The sequence below is a fragment of the Colossoma macropomum genome, unplaced genomic scaffold, assembly GCF_904425465.1.
Source record: "Colossoma macropomum unplaced genomic scaffold, Colossoma_macropomum, whole genome shotgun sequence".
Taxonomy (NCBI): domain Eukaryota; kingdom Metazoa; phylum Chordata; class Actinopteri; order Characiformes; family Serrasalmidae; genus Colossoma; species Colossoma macropomum.
In genome coordinates, this window is record NW_023494788.1 from 33,060,264 (window position 1) to 33,082,845 (window position 22,582).

The 22,582-nt window shown below is 40.7% G+C and overlaps 1 protein-coding gene across 1 annotated transcript in view; it reads right to left on the reverse strand.

Moving 5' to 3' along the window:
- The window catches only part of fgfrl1b (fibroblast growth factor receptor like 1b), a 50,493-nt gene extending 29,280 nt beyond the window's left edge, over positions 1–21,213 (reverse strand). The window contains exon 1 of the mRNA XM_036569236.1: positions 21,065–21,213. Within this exon, the coding sequence (XP_036425129.1) occupies positions 21,065–21,137 (73 nt within the window). The 5' untranslated portion in view covers positions 21,138–21,213. The remainder of the gene's footprint in view (positions 1–21,064) is intronic.
- Positions 21,214–22,582: the final 1,369 nt, after the last annotated feature.

Below are 22,582 nucleotides of genomic sequence, written 5' to 3' on the forward strand. Positions count from 1 at the left end.
AATGGGTGAAGATACAAGGAGCTTGTTTTATTGTTATGGCTGATCTGTGTAAATGGTTGGTGTCTCTGATAAAATGGCCAATAAGTGCAGGTTCAAGGTAGGTGTACCTAATAAACTGACATTTTAGTGCATGTATTTAGGGAAACTGATGCCACTCTTTCCATCTGGATGCCACTTTTCTCCATCAGGTATACCGATACCTGAACCTTCATAAATCCTTACATTTATACCATTTTAAATATTTTATTTGAGTAAAAATAAATAAAACACACTAAGCTTGAGTAAATGGCTTTTAACTTAGCATTTTAATGGGTACAGAGCTATAGAAAGTCACTGCGCTCATTGGCATGATTTATCTTTAAATGCTTAATTTGCTTGCTCCCCTTGAAATGCTGATCAATTTTGTAAAAAGCATTTTTACTACTGGTAATCTTAGCATAAAATAATCCCATTCTGCTGACATGTACTGGTGCACATACAAGCGTCACTCAGTAGTGCGTGTACATGTAGTGCAACACTTAACAGATCAGTATCTTTCTATTTTACTGCAGGCTGCCCATAAAAAATACACTTAGATTGTTTGTGTGCAAGCAAGAAAACACTTAAATAGTAATGTACTTGACACTTCAGTCTATATTTTATTCGTATTTTGAAGAAACAAATCAATATTTAGCGTTTTCATAATGATCAGACTTGGCTTTTCAATGTGAGCACTTCCTCGCTCAGAAACTATCGCAGTACATACACCAATAGCATGGAGCTTCTTTTATACAGTGATAAGAAATGTGGCAGCATAATGTTGTTAGCAATATGTTGGAAAAGAAATTTAATTCGACATTGTATTTACATTACAGTGAAGTCTCCCATTCACTTTTTATGAAGATGGGCAGAAGTCCTGCACGGAGATTTGTAACAGTGGCAATGGAGCCAGGCAGGTGAAGAGAGCAAAATAAAGTGGAGTATTACTGAGCTTTATGCAAATGACAGGCAAATTTCATCAACGGCCAATCAGATTAAAATATTAATATGTCAAAATGTGGCAACCACGCAGTCAAGCTCCATCCTGAAATCAGTGTTGAGAAGATTCAGTACTTAAATGCACAATGGGCCGGAGATGAGTACAATGGTTGAAAAAAATACGCATTTGAGTATTTGGAGGAAGATTACAGCATCATAATGCTTCATACACCACATATACTGGCTTTACTGAAAATGCATTAGAGTCCTGACTGATGAATGCAGTATTCAAAGAAATCAAAGAAAGGCGGCATCTCCCTCCATCATGCATGTTTTGTATTTGTCACGCCAAGGCCTGTTAGATGACAGTGCAGCTTTGAAGCAGCCAACGGGAAGAGGCGTCACTCACCCGCCGTGCTGAAAGACAAATCACACCCACGGTGGGGTGGGGGAAGGGCGGGGGCTCAACACATGCCCAGTGGACCACAAGCACACAGTGATCCCCCTCAACAAGTAATCACTTACTGACACATACAAACAAACCAGGACTGCCAGCACATGATGGTCAGATGAGACATCAGAAGAGCAACTCCATCTGAGCATAGAAGGACTTTACTGGGTGCTGAGAGCACTCAGTAAGAGACGTGTGTATCTAGATTAGAGACCGGGGACGGAGGCAGGAGATACAACATAGGGGGATGTGGCAAAGGGAAGTTTCTGACCACACTGGCAACCAAATCTCCTGAATGAAAGAGTGAATCTCTTCCTCTTTAATGAGTCTCTCTCAGTTAGCCATGGGTTGACCGACCAATGTGTCCTGATGTTTCATTTTGAGAATTGATCCTTATGTAAAATTATTCTTTTTACTGTAAAAAATTCACCATAAAATGATTCCTTTTAACATTGAAAATAATAATTCAATAAAAATAATAAATTTGCTGCAGAAATCTCCAGAGTGTTTTTTTTCTGGTTTAAAGACTAGGAAAACACCTTCTGATGATATAATTTGTAGGTGGGAGGTACTTTTTCAAAAGAATTTTCAGGGAGGATATTTTGGGAGCAAGCTGCTTTTAAATGTTTTTTTTGTTAGCTGGTGAACAGAGATGGAAGCCAGATAGCTAACATTACTGCTAAAAAGCTGAATGTTTAATGCAGTCAAATAACTGTAGTATCATTATTCATCGCCATCATTGAAATGGGGAGATTAGTTAACTCAAATGATGGAAATGACTTGTCAGATGAGGTCAACAAGCTAAAAACTAGAGTTAGCAATGTAATTTTTATAGTTAGCAAACCTCAGTTTAGATCCTTTTTTTGTGCCTAAAAGGGTTAAAAAATTCTATCTGCCGTCTAGATTGTGCTGATCACAATTTTGTTTGATGACCTAGGTAAGAGTTACACTAATGCTTGCTTGGCTGTATTTAATAGCCTATAGATAAGATGCTATGCTGTCAGAATTGGATGACACCACTGGGATTCCCAATAGGGTTGTATGATGTATATATGTAAAGCACACTGGGTATAGTAAAGATAAACAAAAACATCAAAAATGATGAATTCTGTCAAACCAATAAGGCTGAAGGATATGTTGCTGTGCTACTGAACATTACATAACACAACAAACAATATATTAAACACAATGTCGTTGGACACAATGTCCCTTTTAATCATGCAATGTTCTCCATATTTCATGCTGAAAAAATGATTGTTGCAAACAATTCTGCCCTCTTCTCCTGACCTCAAATTACCCTTCCATCCTACTCCTTCAAACTCATCCCACAACTAACCACTGATCATCATGCAAGATAGCATCTTGGTTTGTTACTGACTCATTGAGCTGAAAATGATATCAAGCTGTCATTAAAGTTGAGCAGAATCAGCTTCTCTGTCATTTTCACATGGTTTGTATTTCTCAAAAGTGTCTTAAAAGGGGGCTTTTATCTCTGTGTGCTGCCACAGTACTGTACCAAGACAGACAGAGAGGGAGGGAGAGGGACTCTATGAGCATGGTGGAAGGCCTCTGCAAGACCTCCCAGTGTCACAGCCCACAACAGCCCACTGGGGACACAACATCAATGGAATTACACTCCCATTGCTTCTGACACACTCTTCAAGTGGCAGAGCTGTAGAGCAGATAAAAAGGAGACGTGCACCAGAATGAATTACCATTCATCATTTTAACCATTTAATTCTGAGGCGAAAAAGCCATTATTCTTGCCTTTTAATCTGCTCTCCTTCTGTAATAATGTGATTTCTCACTGCCTTCATCACATTTATTTTAGTATGGAAAGAACAGGACTAAAAAAAAGCGAGCAAACACCTGAATGGTAAAGCACTTGACAGTTCAGCCTTATCTTTTAGACTTATTTTGATTAAACAAATCAATAATTAGCATTTCCGTAGTGATCGGAGTTGGCGGCTTCTGAATGTGAGCACATGCTCGTTCAGTAACCATCGCAGTACAACCACCAAAAAAGGCAGCATGGAGCTTCTTTTCTGCAATGATAGGAAACATGGTAGGACAATGTTGTTGGCAATTTGTTGGAGAAGATGGTTCATTTGGCACTTCATTCACATTACAGAAAAGTCTCCTATGAATTTTTTATGGAGATGGGCAGAAATCCTGCATGGAGAGTTATGAGAGTGGCAACGGAGTCAAGCAGGTGAAGAGAGTAAAAGAATAAGGATAATGTCTGAACTTTATGCAAATGACAGGCAAATTTCACCAACGGCCAGTCAGATTAACATTAATCTCTCAAAATGTGGCAACCACAGAGTCAAGCTCCATACTGAAATCAGTGTTGAGAAGATTCAGTACTTGAATGCACATCGAACCAGAAATAATAACAATGGTTGAAAGAACAAACAAAAGAAACAGGTCTTTAAAATGCATTTTAAAGAAGGATTATGGTAACATTGAACCTGCTTTACAACATTGACATAACCAGGACATAAAAGTGTCATAGCAAAAGTCACATACTGTTATAAGCTGTTAATAGATTTTGTTCAGTGATATGAGTGTTACTATTAACAGTAATTGTTTGTGTGCACTCTTTTTAGCTGCCAAGGCATCAAACATTACGACATCTGTCAGCAATTAATTGTAACGGTAAGATGACAGAGTTATAATCTGTCATGACAACTCAAGACAGCATATGACATGAGAGTGGCATGTTAATGGCATGGATGTTCCAATGTTATGTAGGAAACTGTTAGCAAGATAATCAGCCTGATTTAACTTTTTAAGGACTAAAAATAATATTAGACCTGTTTGTGTCCTGTATTTTATCTGCACACAACTGTCCATTCATTTTTTCCCCGAGCGCTAAATTTGATTGTATCTTAGCAAAATGCCTACAAAATGACCGATGATTGGTGAGGGAACCGATTCAGTTCACTCTAATGAAAATCCAGTGTTGAGCACCACACAATTCACCCCACTGCTGACAGTTATCTACATTTTTGGGGGCTGCTGAGTGTGCAGGACTTCACTACCATGAGTTTATAATTTTCTGATATACACTATATGGTAAAACCTTTCTGCCCATCTGACCATGACATTTATGAGCTTGTTGGATATCCTGTTCCAAAACCATGGGCATTAATACAGAGTCAACCCCCATTTGCCTCTACAAGATTTTGGAGTGTGTCTGTGGGAATTTATGCCCATTCAGTCTAAAAAGCATTTGTGAGGTCAGACCCTGATGTTGGACAAGAGGGCCTGGCTCACAAGTTCATCCAGTCCAGTTCATCCCAAAGGTGTTCATTAAGGTTGAGGTCAGGGTTCTGTGAGGGCTACTGAAGTTCCTCCACACCAACCTGGTCAAACCATGTCTTTATGGAGCTTGCTTTGTGCACAGGGGCTCAGTCATGCTGGAACAGGAAAGGCTCATCCCCAAACTGCTGACACAGAGCTGGGAGCATATAATTGTGTGAAATGTCTTTGGGTGCTGTAGCATTAACATCACCCTTCACTGGAACTAAGGGGCCCAAACCCTGAAAAACCATTATCCCCCTTAGGCGTGAGATCTTAGGCTCGTGTGCCGCTACTTGACATGGAAACCCATGCCCGTCTCCTGATGCACAGTTCTTGTGGTGACGTTGCTTCCAGAAGCAGTTTTGAACTCTGTAGTTGATGTAACAGAGGATGTAACAATAATAACACTTAAAGTTGTCCAGGGCAGATCTAGCAGGGCCAGAAATTTCAGACAACATTTAAACTCACTGATCTTTTCAGTATGACCCATTCTACTGCCAGTGCTTTCCTATGGAGATTTCATGGCTATGTGCTTGATTTTATACACCTGTTAGCCATGGGTGCGGCTGAAACTCTGGCCTCAAAAAATCTGTACTTGGGCATTTACATATTTTTGAGCATATAGTGTGCAAAATTATGATCACTTTTTTGTTGTTATTGTTTATGGTTATTGACTTTGCTGGCTTATTATCTGCTCTAATCCTCCGGACTAGCCATGTCACAGCCATTTTGCGACACAAACTGCAAAAGTCTAGTGTGACTGCGGCTTTAAGTGTAGACTGGGCACATGCTTACTTCTTCTTTTTTGTGTGTATGTGTAGAGAAAGACAGACTTCCATATGGGCACGGGCATATGGACTACCAGAGAACACTTAAAAGCACGCCTGTCCCCCTTTGGCCTGCTTTGTTTTAGACATCTTGATATGGGTCTGTGATTTCTGGGGCAGGATTTATGGACAGGAGGCCTCCCAAACTGCAGCGCTGAAAGAGCTTTGAAGCCCAGGCAGCTTCAGCAGCTTCAGAAGCTCCACACTGGTGTCACAGGGCGAGCTTCAAACAGGCTGACAGCACGCAGCTTGGATAAATGGAAATGATGGAGGAAGTGGCATGGCCATCAAACGCGGGCCGAGAAAGAGGAAGAGGGAGTATACCAGAGAAAAAGAGAGAGAGAGAGGGGTGAAGGAAAGAAAGGAGAGGAAGAAAGAGAGAACGAGGAGGAGAGAACACATGAGGAACTGATGTGGATGGCTCTAGCAAGCAGTGCAGAAAAGTCAACCTGCTGCATAAGTGCTATCAGAAGTCCAAAGCATCCAGATGCACATGTTTCTGGCTGCTGGATAATGGAGAAACCCAGCAGTAAATCTATGAAGAACCCACAGAAAATCTGCGCTAAACGTGAATTTTAAGTGTCGACTCTTTGGTATTCCATCAACAAAGCGGTGACCCTGACCCTGGCCATAAAACTGGAACAAGCTTAGAGATAAGTTTCTCACTCAAAGTAATAAAGTAATTTCAAGGCCAGCCAAACATCTTTTGAAACAAGGGCAGAGTTGCCAGATTGCTTCTATAGTTTCCAGACAGGAAATGTTCAAAACCCACCAAAATGCATGAAAAACACCCCAAAAAAGTCACGTTAATGCAAAATAATACATCATGACATCAATGATAAGCTTCTGGGTACACTGTCTGCTGATGTCTTGCCTTTGAACATTTGCAGATAAGTATTTAAGATGTCACTACATGGACCAGTCGCTCTTTTAAACAAATGTGTTTACCATTGCTACACAGAACCAAAAGCTTTTAATGATTTTTTTTTGTCAAATACCTAAGAAACACAGAAGAAAGAACAAAGGATGAAGAACCTATAAATGATTTCAATAAAATAACTAAATGTGTATAAATATGTGTATATCGTTTCTATAATTTGCAGAGCTTGCACAAACTCATCAATGTATCCATGGTGTTGCATTTTTTCCTGCACTGTATATGATAACACCCATAATCCCATGCAATCAGAATGGTAAATGAATATCAATAATATTGGAAGTGTGGCAACTCTGTACTAGGGGTGGACAATATGGCAAAAACATAAGATTGCTATATTTCATTACTTCTTCATGACACATATTATGCATTATAGGTCAGGTCCAGCAAAACAGTGGGTTATTAAAAATGGCTACAAAAAATATAAATGCAATGATTTTTTTTTTAATACTGCATTTCATGTACTGCTCATGACCACATCTAATAATGCAAAGCCATTTTCGCTCTCATGGCATCAGGATTCTAACTTGTCATTTCCAGGCGATGGTGTGACAGCTACACAAACTGGGAGCCTCTTCTAAACCTCTTTTTATTAAAAAAACATTTTTGGTCCATATTCTTTAATTCAGCAGTAGAAAACATAAGGTTGTATGTTATCACAAATAACAGCATGGCTGTGATTGACCTACTGGCTTAGGATCAACAACAGGTTTGGGATTTGACGAAGACCTGCAGTCACACTCTTCTTCATTCTTCTGACCAAATAGGCTGCAGGTCAAATATTATCTTATAATGGTTAACCAATCTATCCACTGTTTTGGTGTAAGACAAATCATTGTTACCTGACAGCAAAGAACTTCCAGGTGGATTTTTTTAACTTTTCATTTTCCCAGGTCAATAACTTAACAACTTTTTGTGGTTAATTTTTTGCCATTGAACATGAATATGCACCAGCCACACTTTTCACTGCAGGTTTAATAAAGGAAGCACTTGCTTTATAAGGCCATTTTCTCACTGCACATTCAAAAACAAGAACTGGCCCAACTATAAAACAACTGAGCTGGTTCTAGTTCTAGGTCATTTCCCAACTGCTCAAGAGACAGCTGGAACTATTATAATAATCCGCTTTTGGTCATTTTATTTCACCCTAAAGCATCTAATTTGGAGTGCTCATGCACTCACACAAATGTGTGCACGTAGAATCAAACAAAGTTTCTATTTTTCACAATGTCAGCTTACATTGAACTCTCCACAATATATTACTTCTAAAATAGCAACCAACACATCAGCATACCATGTTAACATGATAACACCATCAGCCAATCAGAGGACTGGGTTCACCAGGTCATCTAGAGTTTGATCTCATGCCATCATGTGATTTAGATAGGAGCTTCACCCCCCCTCCTCCCTCACCTCCACCCCTTGTGTACAGTAGGATCACGTTTGCTTTCAGTGATATGTCAGTTAGACCAAACAGTGGTCATGGTTGTGGAATGTGACTTCTTTATCTAGGTGGTGATAATGACCAAAGACTGATGTCTGCAGTTGTTTGCACTGATGCTTCGGTATGACACATAGTGGGGGGTTGAGGATTGGTAAACAGATACCCCTCCTTTTCCCTCAAAAGAAAAGAAAAAGAAACCCTGGCACACGTCATACTCTGGTTCTCTGACCTCTGCTTGTTACTTTTGAATGAACTTAATCAGATCTGCTGTTGGAGACAAGCTAACTCAATTAGCCTCTGCTAAGGCGATGTGCGCTATGTGTTTGTCACCCATGGTACCAACTCAAGCTTCTTCTTGTCTCCACAGGAGGGGGTCAGACTTCAGTCCTGAAGTTTTCTCACAGGAAGACTGGACTGCAAAATGTGACAGTTTTGCCAGTATACTATACAGTATACTATATTATACTTTGCTACTATGACACACAACTGTATAGACATGACAGAGAAATCAAAAATAGCGTGCCTCTGGCTTTTTTGCTAACCATGGGAAGGTCCAGAAACACTGAAAATATATTTCTCTGACAAAGTAATACGTTGGCATATCATCCACTGACAAGAAACAAGCTTGTGTAGAAGGTGAGGTTAGCAGCCAGTGTTGTACCAGTTAGCATTAGCTTCACTCAAGAGGCAGCTTCCATTATTCATTCTGATTTCTTTTGCTGATTTTTGAGTAATAAAACCTGTTTTAAATTTTATCCTCGTAGTAAGCCTATAGCCATGGGCCTATTTTTCCCTGCAGTTTCCTGGACAGCCATTCATGAACTTTTATGAATACTCGGATATCAAAATGAGTTGGAATGCACATCCTTGAACCCGACTCCTTACATTTAGGTGACGATGGGCCAGGGCCTGTTATTTATCAAACCCCACAAAATGTGTATTAGGTGTGCTAAACAAAGATTCCATACTTGATCCAGCTCATGAAGGGGCTTGAACATTAGCTGCTGGGTTTAATCAGGTGGGTTGGGGCAGGGAATACTTGAAACTGTGCAAGAATTCCACTCGACTCGAGATCCACCTTATTAGGAAACCACTCAAAATAAGCCATTTTGCAAAAGCATCACAGATCACCTAAACCAGGGGTACCCAAGTTTGGTTCTTGAGTGCTGCAGTCCAGCATTGTTTAGAGCAGGGTCACCACCAAACATCACCAGACTTCAGACCCCCAGGAACAGAGCTGAGTATCCCTAATGTAAACTGCTACTAGTCGGGTAGCCACTGAAAACCCACAATCCATTTCTAATGACTAATTATGGAGATCTTTATGCATCAGATTCATATTAGATACCTCAAGTTCATGGAATTCATGCTGCACTAGGCCATCCTTCACACCTCTTTCAGATTATAAAACCTTACGGTGTCAATCACAAATTCTTCCAATGTGGGTAACAGCGGGTAACAAAATTGTGCTGCATTGTAGGTTTGATCCCTATCCAGGCAGCACTTGCCTACCAGAGTAAATTGCTCTGGATTAGAGTGTCTGTTAAATACCTAAAAATGTAAAGCGTTTAATATTTTAATAAATATAAAATCAATTTACTGTGCTGTAAAAATACTGTAAAAACAGAGTAAACATTGTTTCAACATTAAATGAGCATCTGTACTGGCATTAAATCAACAACAACTCAACCATCAGTGAATGCTGTTGAATCAACATTTGATCAATGTTGCTGAACATCAAATTAACACTGTTTCAATCAAAGTTTGCTTTCTGAGGTAAATATCTTTCAGGACTGGGGTTTGAAGGCCCTCCTCTAAAAACGCTGTTCCTCATCTGCCCAAGTGTCCATGTGTCTAGCTATAGTGCAGCAGCTGTCTCTCATCCACTACCCCATTAATCAGCATGACAGCCCTGGTGCCATGGCCCTTTCTCTCTTTGGTGAGGTGGAGGCCAAGACGGCCCCTTTCAGGTGAAACAGTGATCCGTGAGTAGCCTGCCAGCCGTTCATTCCCAGCGTCTCCAGCTTCATTAACCCCTGCTCTTCCCCCTGCCTCCCTGTCCTATCTAGTGCATTTTGAAACCTGCAAAGAAGACTGACACAGCTGATTAGGCCATGAGAACCTGACAAAGTGCTTGTGTCTGTCATCACACTGCACTGCTAGCCTGCTTAACGCTGCCATATAAGCTCTTTTCTCAACCGAGCTAAAAGCCCCTCACGCAGCTACTTGGAGACATTTTCGAGCTTTTCAGCACCTGACACAAATAGAAGGACTGAAGAGACTCTTTATTGATCAGATGTTCCTACTTGACTACAGCTCTTGTCCTCAGTGACCTTTGTGTAATGGAGTAATAGGCAGTTCAGTCTCTGTAAAATTCCAGTTTCCATTTGGAGAAATCCAAAGGCTAAAGGAACATGCCTTGAACTGGTACATATTTGAAAGTTATGTCTTTGGACATTTCTATGTCAGGGCAGGTAAGAATGATTTCACTGCTAAAACTGAGAGACCATCTGTACAATGAACTCTCCAACTGCAGAATTATGATGGGTCTCTGAAACTCGAATCTCTTCAGAGATTTGTTCAATGTTGGCTGCTTTTGTTTGTGACTCACAGAGAGGGGAAGTGAGGCAGAGAACACACTGGACTGAATCACAGTGGCTCAGATAGCCTCTGCTTTGTTATTGTTCAGAATTTTGGCCTGCTGCTGTGGAAGTATGAGTCCACAATCTCAGAGTCACCCAGTGTAGGACAGCACCCCTATATTTCCTCCTCCAGTGGACCACCAGCGGTTGGACCACAGGGAAAGGCCTAGCAGTGCGCCAAACCTGGCCTCATAAACGCACCCACAACTTGGCATGGTTTCATGCTAATGCTGGCTAACTTGGGCTCCTGCAGGGTAACGAGCACCTGCTTATAATGAGCGCTCTTTGTGTCAAAAGCTAGGCTGACAGCTATCACACGCAAGCTTTCTAATCCTGCTTTGGCTCACTTTGTTTTTCTCTCTCCTGTCCTTCACTGACTTGCTCTCTCTGTCTCTGCAGTTTTGGGTTTTGGCCTGCTGTCTTAGGTTTCATGTTCTTGTCAACATGATTTCATTCATGTAGCAATAACAGCAGTAATTCTTGTCAAGGGTGTCAGGTAGCTAACCAGAGCTGGTCAGAGGAGCTAGTTTGCCATTACAGTAACTAAATCAAGTTCTACTGTCTATGCTAAAAGATAACGTTATCATCTGCTAACATAGCTAACTTACTCTGCCCACTTCACTTTTATCTGGTAATGCACATATTAAAAGCTATAAAAATTGAAAGTGCTCACAAATCTTCACAGAAATGACTTTATTCAACTGGTGCTACAAACCGATAGATACATCTGTGGTATAGGCTACTTTATATGGATCTTTATAAAGCAATTGCAATCCCTGTTCCAGCTCTGTTTATCATCTGGATTGTGATTATTGGGTAACAAGGGTATATGTACACTACCTACACTATGTAGTAAACTTGTGGCTAACTTTGAAATTGCTGGTGGGGAGTAAGTCCGAAAGACATCTTTTCTCTCTTACACTCACACAGCATTTTCATCTATTCATCTTTTAAGTCACACACAGGGCTGTAACCAGGATTAAAACTTCCATTCTGCAGAAATATGACCTTCTTCACATAGTAAATATATATCACATTGGTGAAAATGTGTATAACACTATTTACTCATTTCTAATCTCCTTCATTACTCCTGTGTTTACCCATCCATAAGTTTCATTACGTACATCTTTCATCCCTTCATTTCCCTCCATTCTCTTGATCTGACTCTTGTTCAGTTATTTAAGCATTCATTTACATTTTTAACTAAAGATATATATTGAAACTTACAACATATGATATCTATCTATTGATTTTGGAATTTCATGAGACTACACCGTCAGTAAGAGTGACTTTTCTCATGCTCGTTGTAGCCTTTTATGAGTAAGTAACACAATACAACAACTTTAATTTGAACTAGCATTGACCCTGCAATCTAAACTGAGCAGGTGCTGCATAGAATGCTGTAACTAGCACCATCACGAGTAGCATTGGGTTAGAATTTTGTATGTTATTTTCCCTCATAAACATTCATATATAATGTTTTCTCATATAGTCTCAAATTTACATTATAGCCACGTTACTGTGTCAGCTATGTTTGGTATGGCCATGGTAGTGAGGTTTGCACTCACCCAACGTAATGACCAAGGGCAGTGATTACCAGCTATCTGTTTGCTGCATGTCTTCCCAGAGTGCCTGCATCATATTGTTAACTCTTTCTTGAACCGAGGGCAAGAAAAACACTGAAATATGGGCAGAGGTACACCAGGAGCAGGGTTAGGGACTATATTGCCAGGTCACCACTTAATGGACTGAAGGGAACTCAAGTGTGAGGTGAGGAACCAGTGACCTCGGAGACCTGTAGTGATGACCCAGGTAACCTTTTTTGCGGTGACCCAGGGCACCTGTTGCAATGACCCAAGGAAATGTAGACCCAAGCCAGCACTTAGAGAGACGAGAACATGAGACTGAAAGCCATTAGGGAGGCCCTCTTATTCGGTTAAACTGTGGGATCCCTGGAATTTCAGAGCTTTGAGAAAACACATCCGTTAGACAAATGCACGGGAGGCATTGTGGCGAAAAAATGCGTGTCTTTCAGAGCTAAGCGGTCAATGCTGGTTGGGTTGGACAGCTGTAATCCTCCCTGTGAATCTCTGAGTAATCCCACCTGTGAAGGGGAAACAAAGGGAGGGCAACAGTGCCTCCCAGCAGCAGCGCTTCAGGACTCCCACACCCAGCTGAGCGTTTCAGGAGGCTTGCTCATGCACGAGCACACACCGCTCCAACAGGCTCGCACCATCAGAATGAGCAGAAAAATGGATAGTTTTCTTTCAGAAAACACTACCCTACTCTCACCTGTGCAAACACTCCACCCGGCCAGTCACACAGGTAATGCACACACAGAGGATCACACGCAACAAACTCCTGGAGCCACACAACCCCTAAACCGTTTTGCTGAGCACTGATAAAAACCAAGAGAAGTTCAAAGACTTGGCGCTCTCCTTTGTGTTTTAATGCCTCCGCCATAAATACCAACACTTCTCGAATAGCTGTGTCGGAGGGATGGCGCACAAGAGCTCATTAAGCACCTTGTTTACATAAACCCGCTTTTTCACCCGAGATACTGTAGGTACAGCGCTGGCGGAGTGAGCATGTTTCAAGCAGATCAGAACTACAAAGGCAAGGCCGGGCCCATCAAAACAGGAACAGCAAGGAAGTGGGTGCTGGTTTTCATCTGCGATTAAAAAATATGGGGTGAAATAGAGTGTTAGGCTTGCCAGATTGAACTCTTGTAGACTTTTAAGGACTTGGTATTAACATACTTCATGCACACATGTGCATGAGGACGTATGTGTGCGAATACAAGCTTGCCATCGTGAACATCATGTTCAAATTTAATAACAGCACATTTCCCATTGAAATGTGTTGGATAACTAGCTCAGCATTTACAGTGCCAAGGAACACACACACAGTCAATTGGATCCTGCCAAACAATCCTTCCCTTTGCTAAAAATGTGAACTCTGTAGGTAAACTTTTTTCTTTTTGTTGCTGTTCACTTTTAGACGCCAGACTTTTGGGAGGTTTTCTGTAATAGTGATCTTGCCTCAAGTGACATTTTAATTACTGCTCGAGCATGCAGCGCACATACACACAAGCAGATGCACACACATCTAAGACTTAAGCTGACAAGTTGACAAGCACGACATGATGTTCCTAATGAAACAGGACATCATTTGGGAGCCCCACTTACAATGCTTAGCTTCTAACTATACTTACAAACAGTGGAAAATACCTGAGGGACACTAACACTCTCACACGCATACAGACAGAGTGACAGAGAGTACCACGGACAGGAGAGGCTCAAGTTACACTTCCTGTTTGTGCCTTTAGGCCCTGGGACTTCTGGACCAGGTAAACAACACTGCTCAGCACAAGTTACGTAAAGGGCAGAACCCTGATTCTAATACACTATCAGAAAAAAGGTGCTGTACATGTACATTCTGTCCCACAAAGAACAACAAATATACAGGAAATATACCTTTAAAGGCTTCCTCCGAGACCTGTGAAGCCAACCACCGCTTCTTTTCGAATTGGCTACACTCACTTTTGACCGCGGCTGTTCAAACGTTTGCATATTACTGTAAATAAAGGGATAAGTAATGTGCATATATGTAATAATAATAGTAAAATTAATATCTTAAATGTATATTGGGTGTTAGATTTAGGTTTAAATATGTTTGTTAATGCAGTGTGTTTGAAGAGTATTCAAAGTATAATGTAAGAATAACAGTAATATATGCATTAATACAATGGCATTCAAAAAACATTACATACACTGAGTTTATTAGATACTTCTTTCTTGTATCTATGAGGCTCACCCTGTGTAAAGTTTCTGACCACAGGATCACCGTTGATCAGATGTTATTTGGGTGGTGCACAGGAGGGACACTGATGGTCATGGTATCTGGCTTCACCTTGCAGGTGTACAGCTAAAGACTGTAGCCCATCTGTTGATAAAATTTGTGTTAGCCATTCAGTAGCCCTTCATTAGTGGTCAATGTCTGACCACAGAGCTGTTCTTGACTGGATAGCACTCTAAACCTAACAGTGACACTGATGTGTGTAAAAACTCCAGCAACAAACCCAGCAGGGTCTGTATCAGTGTCCCTACTGTGCTGAGAATGGTCCACCATCCACATATCTGGTCAACAGTGGTTCTATGGTGTTCCCTTCCCACTGTTCAATCTAACCACTGTGCACAGTGTGTGGTCAGCAGTAAAGAATGCATGGGAATTTGTTTGTTTAGATTAGTTAATACATGAATGTATGGGAAAATGATCTAAAGATCTAAAGATAAACACTTTGATGCGCCAAAAGTCTACAGCCCGCATGCATTATTCTGCCCAAAGTGTCACGGTATCCTCTGAAATACAAGGTCGTTCAACAGTCAAAATATAAACAATGCTGAACACAGGCATCGAGCGAGCCAGCATTCCTGTATATTAAAATAACAGTACATAAAAGTAAGTCTACTAGTAAACTTCAGTGCTGTTATATAACAACACCAACAACACAAAGTGCAGCACAGAACTGCCAAAGAAACCTAACTACCACATTTGACAAAGCTTGCTGGTTTGTGTGGAGTATTGTGGTGAGGTTGCATGTCAATAATATGAGCAGCATTGTTTGCTCGCATGTAGCAATATTTTGTATTCAACAAATCGAGATCTAGTGATATTTGGAGAAAGAAAATCAAACCCAGCACTTTAAATATATATCCACCTATTCAACCTGCCGCCGTTAAGCTCCGCCACTTCATGCTGAAGTTATAAGGAGTCTTTCAGCCTGGACTGCTCTTTGAATGAGGCAGTCAATCAGAACAAGCTAATTTTTATGTATTAATCTAAAACAGCATAGTAACAAAAAAAAATACAGTTTAATTCTAAGGAATAACAAGACTAAGCAGTAAAAACAGCTTCTTCTGAATGTCATGAAAGCCAAAAATGTAGACATGCATTACTGGTACATAAAACCACACAAACAACATGAGAGGACTTCAGGGAGAAAAAGAAAGAAAGATTGACAATATTGGCCCTTTAATACACCCTTCCAGTCTCAGCTCACATACATTAAGGTTATCTAGTACAGCCTGGAGCTGGAGCTGGACCCTGGTGTTATTCCTCTACTGCAGAGGAAGATCACAAAGCCTGCACGGCTCCAGTGGAGCAGCTCCATTATCATGCCTTTGATAAGCACAGCTGCCTGCAGAGCCCCATTATCTGCCTAATGAACCGGAGGAGGCTGGCACCTGCAGAGAACAGAGACGGGCCAACAGAGTGGAGCGCTCCAGGACCCCAGGCCCACAAGCGCCCGGCCCACATCCTTCTGATTCCCCACATTAAGGATCAAATCAGGAGGAGTTTTTTCAAAGCTAAGCTTAAATCACATGCAAATGGACTGACATTAACTTAGTCAATTATCAGTCGAGCAAGCCTATTTATATCCGAAGGCCCAAACAAAAAGCTATTTAGCTCCAATAAACCTGTTTATACCTTTAAAAGGTATATAAAAGAAAGGATCTGCAGGGGCTGATTTAGCCTTGTTTACAAGCCTTCAGAGTCTGGACCTGATTTAGGTCGGCAGAGCGAAAAACGCCAGACCTGCTGCTGCTGCTGCTGTGGCCTTCACTGATAAATCTGTCCATAATATTTTGCCATCTCTAATTTACCTCAAAATCCTTTAAAGACTGTGACACGTCTTTGATGCATGCGCCTCTCCAAACATTTGGAAACGAGTGTGACTGTGTAAGGAAACACATTGTTTTTGTTAGAGCTCTGTAGCTGGTGGAGTATGTAAATCGGAGAGTGGCATTCATTAGCTCGGGCACGGCCGACGTTCGGCAGGATCTGAGCACGTTGCGTGAATGGCAGACTACGCTGGACCTGGAGGCCAGGCTCAGGGCCATGAGGAGCTGTCACGTGTTCCTGGGCAAATAAAAAAAAAATAAAGGCTTCATAGGTAGAAGCAGGAACCAGCGTGAAACAGGAAATAGCTGACCGCATGCGGGCAGGCGAGGGGTGAAAACATTCCTCAGAACTGCCTGTACAGGGACTTTATCTGAGCTGGGTGGCATGTGTGAGCACGTGTTTGTGTATGAAGGAGATAGATAGAGTGTGTCTGGAGCCGAGATTCATCCAACTCATTGTTGGCAGTCGAACTGTGTCAGGATGAATGAGGATTACTGAGAACTGTACTGTGATTCCTGGCATTTTAGAGCTAATAGAGCTCTTTTATAGAATTGCAGAAAAGTGACGAACAAGCATTATGTCACACTAACATGCTCTTCAAGCAATGTGCTAAAACATCACTGGGGGCACTTGTAGTTTCCAATGACTGTCCTGCCTCGAGCTTCATTAATTTTATTTCCAGTATAAGTTATTCAGTTTTCAGCATCAAGATGAAAAGCAGAAAACATGTACACCTCAATGACTAAACACACTATTTTTCAGTATTGTGTGCCCACCAGCTTAGAAGAAATGCAAGAACAGCTCAAAGAAATGCAAGAACTTCACCTCCAAAGTTCAGTCTTAAAAGTTGTTTGCATTGTCTGATTGTCATGATCCAAGTACAGACTCATTAATCTATAACACATTACTCCACATTTTACATTTTCTTTTTATTTTGTACATTAACAGCTTCTTCACAGCTCCATAAATGTCCAAAATCTCCAAAAATGGCTACCTTATAGTAGAGGGCTAAAATGTACTTTACTTTCAATGTAAGTGAAGAGATGTTACTTCAAGAAATTTTGGAGCATTTCTTTTGGTTCATTCATGAAATTTTAACACAATGTAAAGGGCACCTGATTTTCTGAAATTATGTCAAAAAATGAGAAACAACTTTGGACAGTGACAATATCCTTTCAGACCCATAGCGCTGAGTTGTCTTCTCACAGTGAAAGTATCCACCTGTGGATTTTTTTCAGATTTAAAGCAGCTTGATTTTCTCCTCTCTCTCTTAAAGAGGAAAATACTGTTTATTTGCTGGGGCAGTTTTGGGGGTCTACCAGGTTTCACACAGTGGGATTCCCATATCTCCTGAAAAATTATCTACTCTGTGTTACTTAATGGCCATTTTTACTGGAATTGAAATAAATAAAAGGTGGTCTTTGACTTTGACTTTTCCACAGTCCTGTATAACTAGTGAGCCATTTAACCTCATAATAAATCCAGTCCTGAACTAACTGAGGCCACTTGTGTTAACCCCACACAGCTCGTTCTTTCCAGACAAAGCATCTACTCTTTCAGGTCAACAGAAAACACTGTATATAAACATATAGCCCACTGTTAAACAATGTGTCCTGTATTCACCACTAACCCTCATTCATGCTCACTTCATTGACCTTCGGTCCTAGTTCATCCCAACTTACTATTTACCAACAAACATGCTTATCCAGACCAAATGGCCCCTCATTAAACTCTCCAGCTAAACACCACCAAAACGCTGGGCTCCCAGCATTCCAGTCAGGAATACAAGCAGGAAAACGGAAAAGAACAATCCAAGGGCAACAAAGATTGTGTACGCTTCCCTCCTCCCACCAAGCGCGTCCCATAGACGCTTTTAGACACATGTGGGAGAGGCTCAGTCAGCAGTTGGAGGGATAAATACAGAGGACAATACAATGTTTACTTCAGCCGAGGTAAATTTCAGACGGCATTCTTATCAGCTCAGTGACCATCATGACACCTACCTGTGCAAACGCTATTTAAGTTAACCATCCCAGGTTCATTGTGTAGGACCTAATGATGCTGAGGGATCTCAATGAAGCAAACAAACGTTCAATCCAGTGCTCTTGCAAGAGTGCATCAGGTCAGCCTCTGGAACCTCTTGCATATTAGTTCTACACTCTTAAAAATGTTGGAAACTCTTAAAAAATAAAAAAAGGTTCCTAAATGGTTTGTTTCTTGGACAAATGGATGTAGAAAAAGAGGATCCTCATTTAAACACATTCATATTATATTATTTAAAAGATCTTCAAAATCAAAATGTAATCAAAAACAACGATATCGTTCCCACTACCCTGCCTATAATTGAGTAAGCATGCTCAGCTGGGTCAGAGATCCTCTCTAATACCACTTTTCACTCAAAAACACTTTACAGTGCTGAAGGAAAATGCTTTATGATTCCTGATTCACGTTGACACCAAAGAATCATCAATTGAAAGCTACTGTAGGGAACCAAAGTAGTTCCTCTACACCAGTGGTCACCAACCCTCCTCCTGGAGATCTACTTTCTTGCAGAGTTTAGTTCCAAGCTTCTCCACTTTACCTTACCACTAAGGCATCTGATCTAGCCAATAAGGTGCTTCGAAAGAACTTAGAATGTGATGAGAACTATACTCTACAGGAAGGTAGATTTGCAGGAACAAGTCTGATCAAAATTGTTCTTCAGAGAACATATTCATGATGAATAGCATCCCTAACAAAATCTGACTATGGTTTCTATGTGTGTTTAAATGTAGGTACACTTTGAGAATCTGAATCGAATATGCACTTTACCTAGTGCTGCATCTGAACCAGCCAGTCCAGGACTTCTGAAGAAGTTAATTAGCTGGAACAGGTGTGTCAGAATATGGATTGTACAGGAGCATAGATCTCCAGGACCAGGGTTGCGGACCACTGCTCTGTGGCATTGCTCTAAAAAAAACCCTTTATGCCTCTTTGTGTTCTTGTATTTTTTTCTCAAATAGAAACCATGAGCAGAACTAGTTGAGGATGTTATTCTTGATGAATATGTTCTCTGAAAAACACTATAAATTGAAGCAGACTGACAACATTTGAAAGGGTGAATTGACCTTGACTTCCACCGACTGCACTTTTATCTGTTAAAGTCATTGTTTTATTTCCTGTAGGAGCCTTTAAAGTGACCGACAGGTTCTCTGCAGGGTGATGTGAAGAAAGAGGAAGCAGAGCTGTTCACATGCACATAAAGTCCAGGCTCTGCCCTCATATATGCAGGCTCCCACCAGCAGGTGTCATCATCCCCACTCTGATTTATCTATGGGCTTAGCAGAAGCCACAAACTTATGTACCTCCAAAAGTCCAGCCACAGTTCCAGGAACAGGGAGGAACTGACCCATTGGCTGGCTGAAAGACCGCCCAGCGCAGATACACTTGCTTCAGTAGGGTCAGTTCAGTGTCTGGCCTTGGTCCGTCTCTAAACTCTCTTAGGCACTTCCTGACGCTCTGAGGCTCAGTCAACAAACAAATTGAGACCTTAAAGGGGCTTTTGTGGAGCCTGACCTCAGCGCAAATGTAACGACTGGCTCGGCGGCCAAGAGCAGTCTGTGGAATCGCTAGAAGACATTCCTCCAAATAAACTTCTGATTGAGGAGGGAGTTTCTAGGTGATGGGTCAAAAACAGCACTAGAATTACTTTAGTAAGTAAAAAACAGTGACACTAAATGCCAAACCAAAATTTCAATACCCTGAAATAAACTTTCCTATTAGAGGATGGTACATTTTTTGAACACGTGCATCATAGCTCCCACATGTGTGTAAACATTCCCGCGTTACGACAGCTTTCCAAAATCAACCATGTATTTATTTTACATTTCTTCTCCACTGAGTGTCCATTTGTGTTATGAACGTCCATTAAAAACAATCTTCTACACTGGAATGAAGACACTAGTCTCTGACCTCAGCCACCACATTCAAACTGCAAGCTTTTATTACTCTAAACCTACACTGACCAGCCAAGTCATTAAGTCCACCACCTTGTATCTACACTCATTGTCAATTTTATCAGCTCCACTAACCATATAGGAGCATTTTGTAGTTCTACAGTTACAGACTGTAGTCCATCTGTTTCTCTGCATACTTTGTTATCATGTTCTACCATGGCCTGGACCCCCACAGAGCAGGCATTATTTGGGTGGTGGGTCATTCTCAGCATTGCAGTGACACTGACAAGGTGGTGGTGTGTTAGTGTGTGTTGGTCTGATGCAGGTGGATCAGACACAGCAGTGCTGCTGGAGTTTTTAAACACGTCAGTGTCGCTGTTGGACTGAGAACCAAAAACATCCAGCCAACAGCGTCTTGTGATCACTGATGAAGAACTAGGGGATGACCAACGCATTTGCAGCAGCAAATGAGCTGTCGTCTCTGACTTTACATCTACAAGGTGGACCAACAAGGCAGGAGTGTCTAATAGAGTGGACAGTGAGCGGACGCAACAGTCTGTAACAGCAGAACTACAAAGTGCTCCTGTAAGGTCATTGGCGCTAATAAAATGGACCATGAGTAAAGATACAAGGAGGTGGACTTAATGAAATGGCGGGTCAGTGTAAATGAAAGCAAGCACTCAGTAGCATTAATGACCCTGGCTTGGTCCATGACTGAAATCTTCATTTCCATTACAAATTATCAAGAGTATCATGATTTTAGTCAATGAGAATCATCAATAAAATCTGTTATTGTTTATGTAGCGAAAACTTTCGACTCACATCTATTATTACTTTAACAAATAATGAATAACAGCAAAGTAATCAGATGAAAACTTACCTCTAGCTTCACAAGATAACGCCATCATCAGTATCCCGGCGAGAATAAATAGCTTTTCTCTGTCAGGAATCATTCTGATGCAGCTGTGTGGAGGGACAGAAACACAGCACAGAGGAGAGAGCTGACCAGCTGCTGCACATCTGCAGGAGTTTGACACGAGCGGAGTTACAGCAACTTCACTGTAGAGCGAGACACTGGCCGGACCGAGCGGCTCAACAAGCGAGCCAATCAGAAGAGACCAGAAACTACGAGAGAGCACCACCTGTTGGTGGAACCTGGAGCTGCAGCTCTTTACAGAACTGAGACGTTGTTACTTTCATTTGACAGTGACTGAGACTCTTACATGTGCTCACATCTTACTAATTTAAGAAATAGCCTTATTAAACAACTAATTAAATAACCATAGATAGTTAATCACATAAGCTGTCGAACCTTTATTGTTGTTATTACTACTATTAAAGTTATTCAAATCATCACAATTATCTTCATTATCATCACCATTGTCATCAGTGCCATCATTATGTTTATCTTCCTCACCACCATCATCATTATCTTCATTATCATTAGTTCTATTATATATTTTTAGAATTAAATTGTACCATCATTTTCATCATGATCATCACCATCATTGTCAAGTTGTAGATATTTTCGGAGACAAAGATTATCATAATCATCTTCATCTTCAAAATCAAAAATTCAAAAATTAATATCATCATTTCTGTTTTCATCATTAATTATTGTTGGCATCATCTTCATCAACCTCACCGTCATCATCATTGTCATCATTATCAGACCTATGTTGCACAATCATTATCATCATTATCCTTCTCCTCCTCCTCCTCCTCATCATCATCATCACCATCATCATCATTAACTTCATCATCAAGCTTTTAAAGATATTTAGAGATCAATTATATGTGGTTACAAATTGGTGCCAACCTAATGAGTCGCATTCAACCAACAACAATAAAGTACTGTAAAAAAAGTAATTATTCTTTAATCTTTGTGGAAAAAAGGAGAGATTAAATCAATATTTTAAACGTTTTATCTTTAAGAAGGGGACTTTTAAAAGTTGTGCCACAGTACTCCAAGTTTAATGAATCTGGTCTGGCAATAAATCACTGCCCCCTACTGGGCTAAATGACCATACAGCATGCAGAAAACATGGCTGCAAATCGGGAGATAAGCAAAATAAACATAACACAACTTGGGAGGTATTTTAAAATGAACATATAAAGGAATCAATATCAATAAAGGAATAAAGTCTGTTTGAAGAAAAAAAAACACTCAGACCAAATGAATCAGGTGAATCATTTTCAGTTGAAATGGATGCACCTGAAACTCACCTAAACATTCGGTACTGAATTGAATCACTGGATCATTTATTTGTTAGGAAACTCTATTTGCCATTACAGTCACATTTGGAAGTCGAGTCAAGTGAGTAATAATCTCATATAAAATGACTGATGTGTTTTGTCTGGCAGTGAACTTATGAGAGCGCCGTCTAAAAGATCTGAA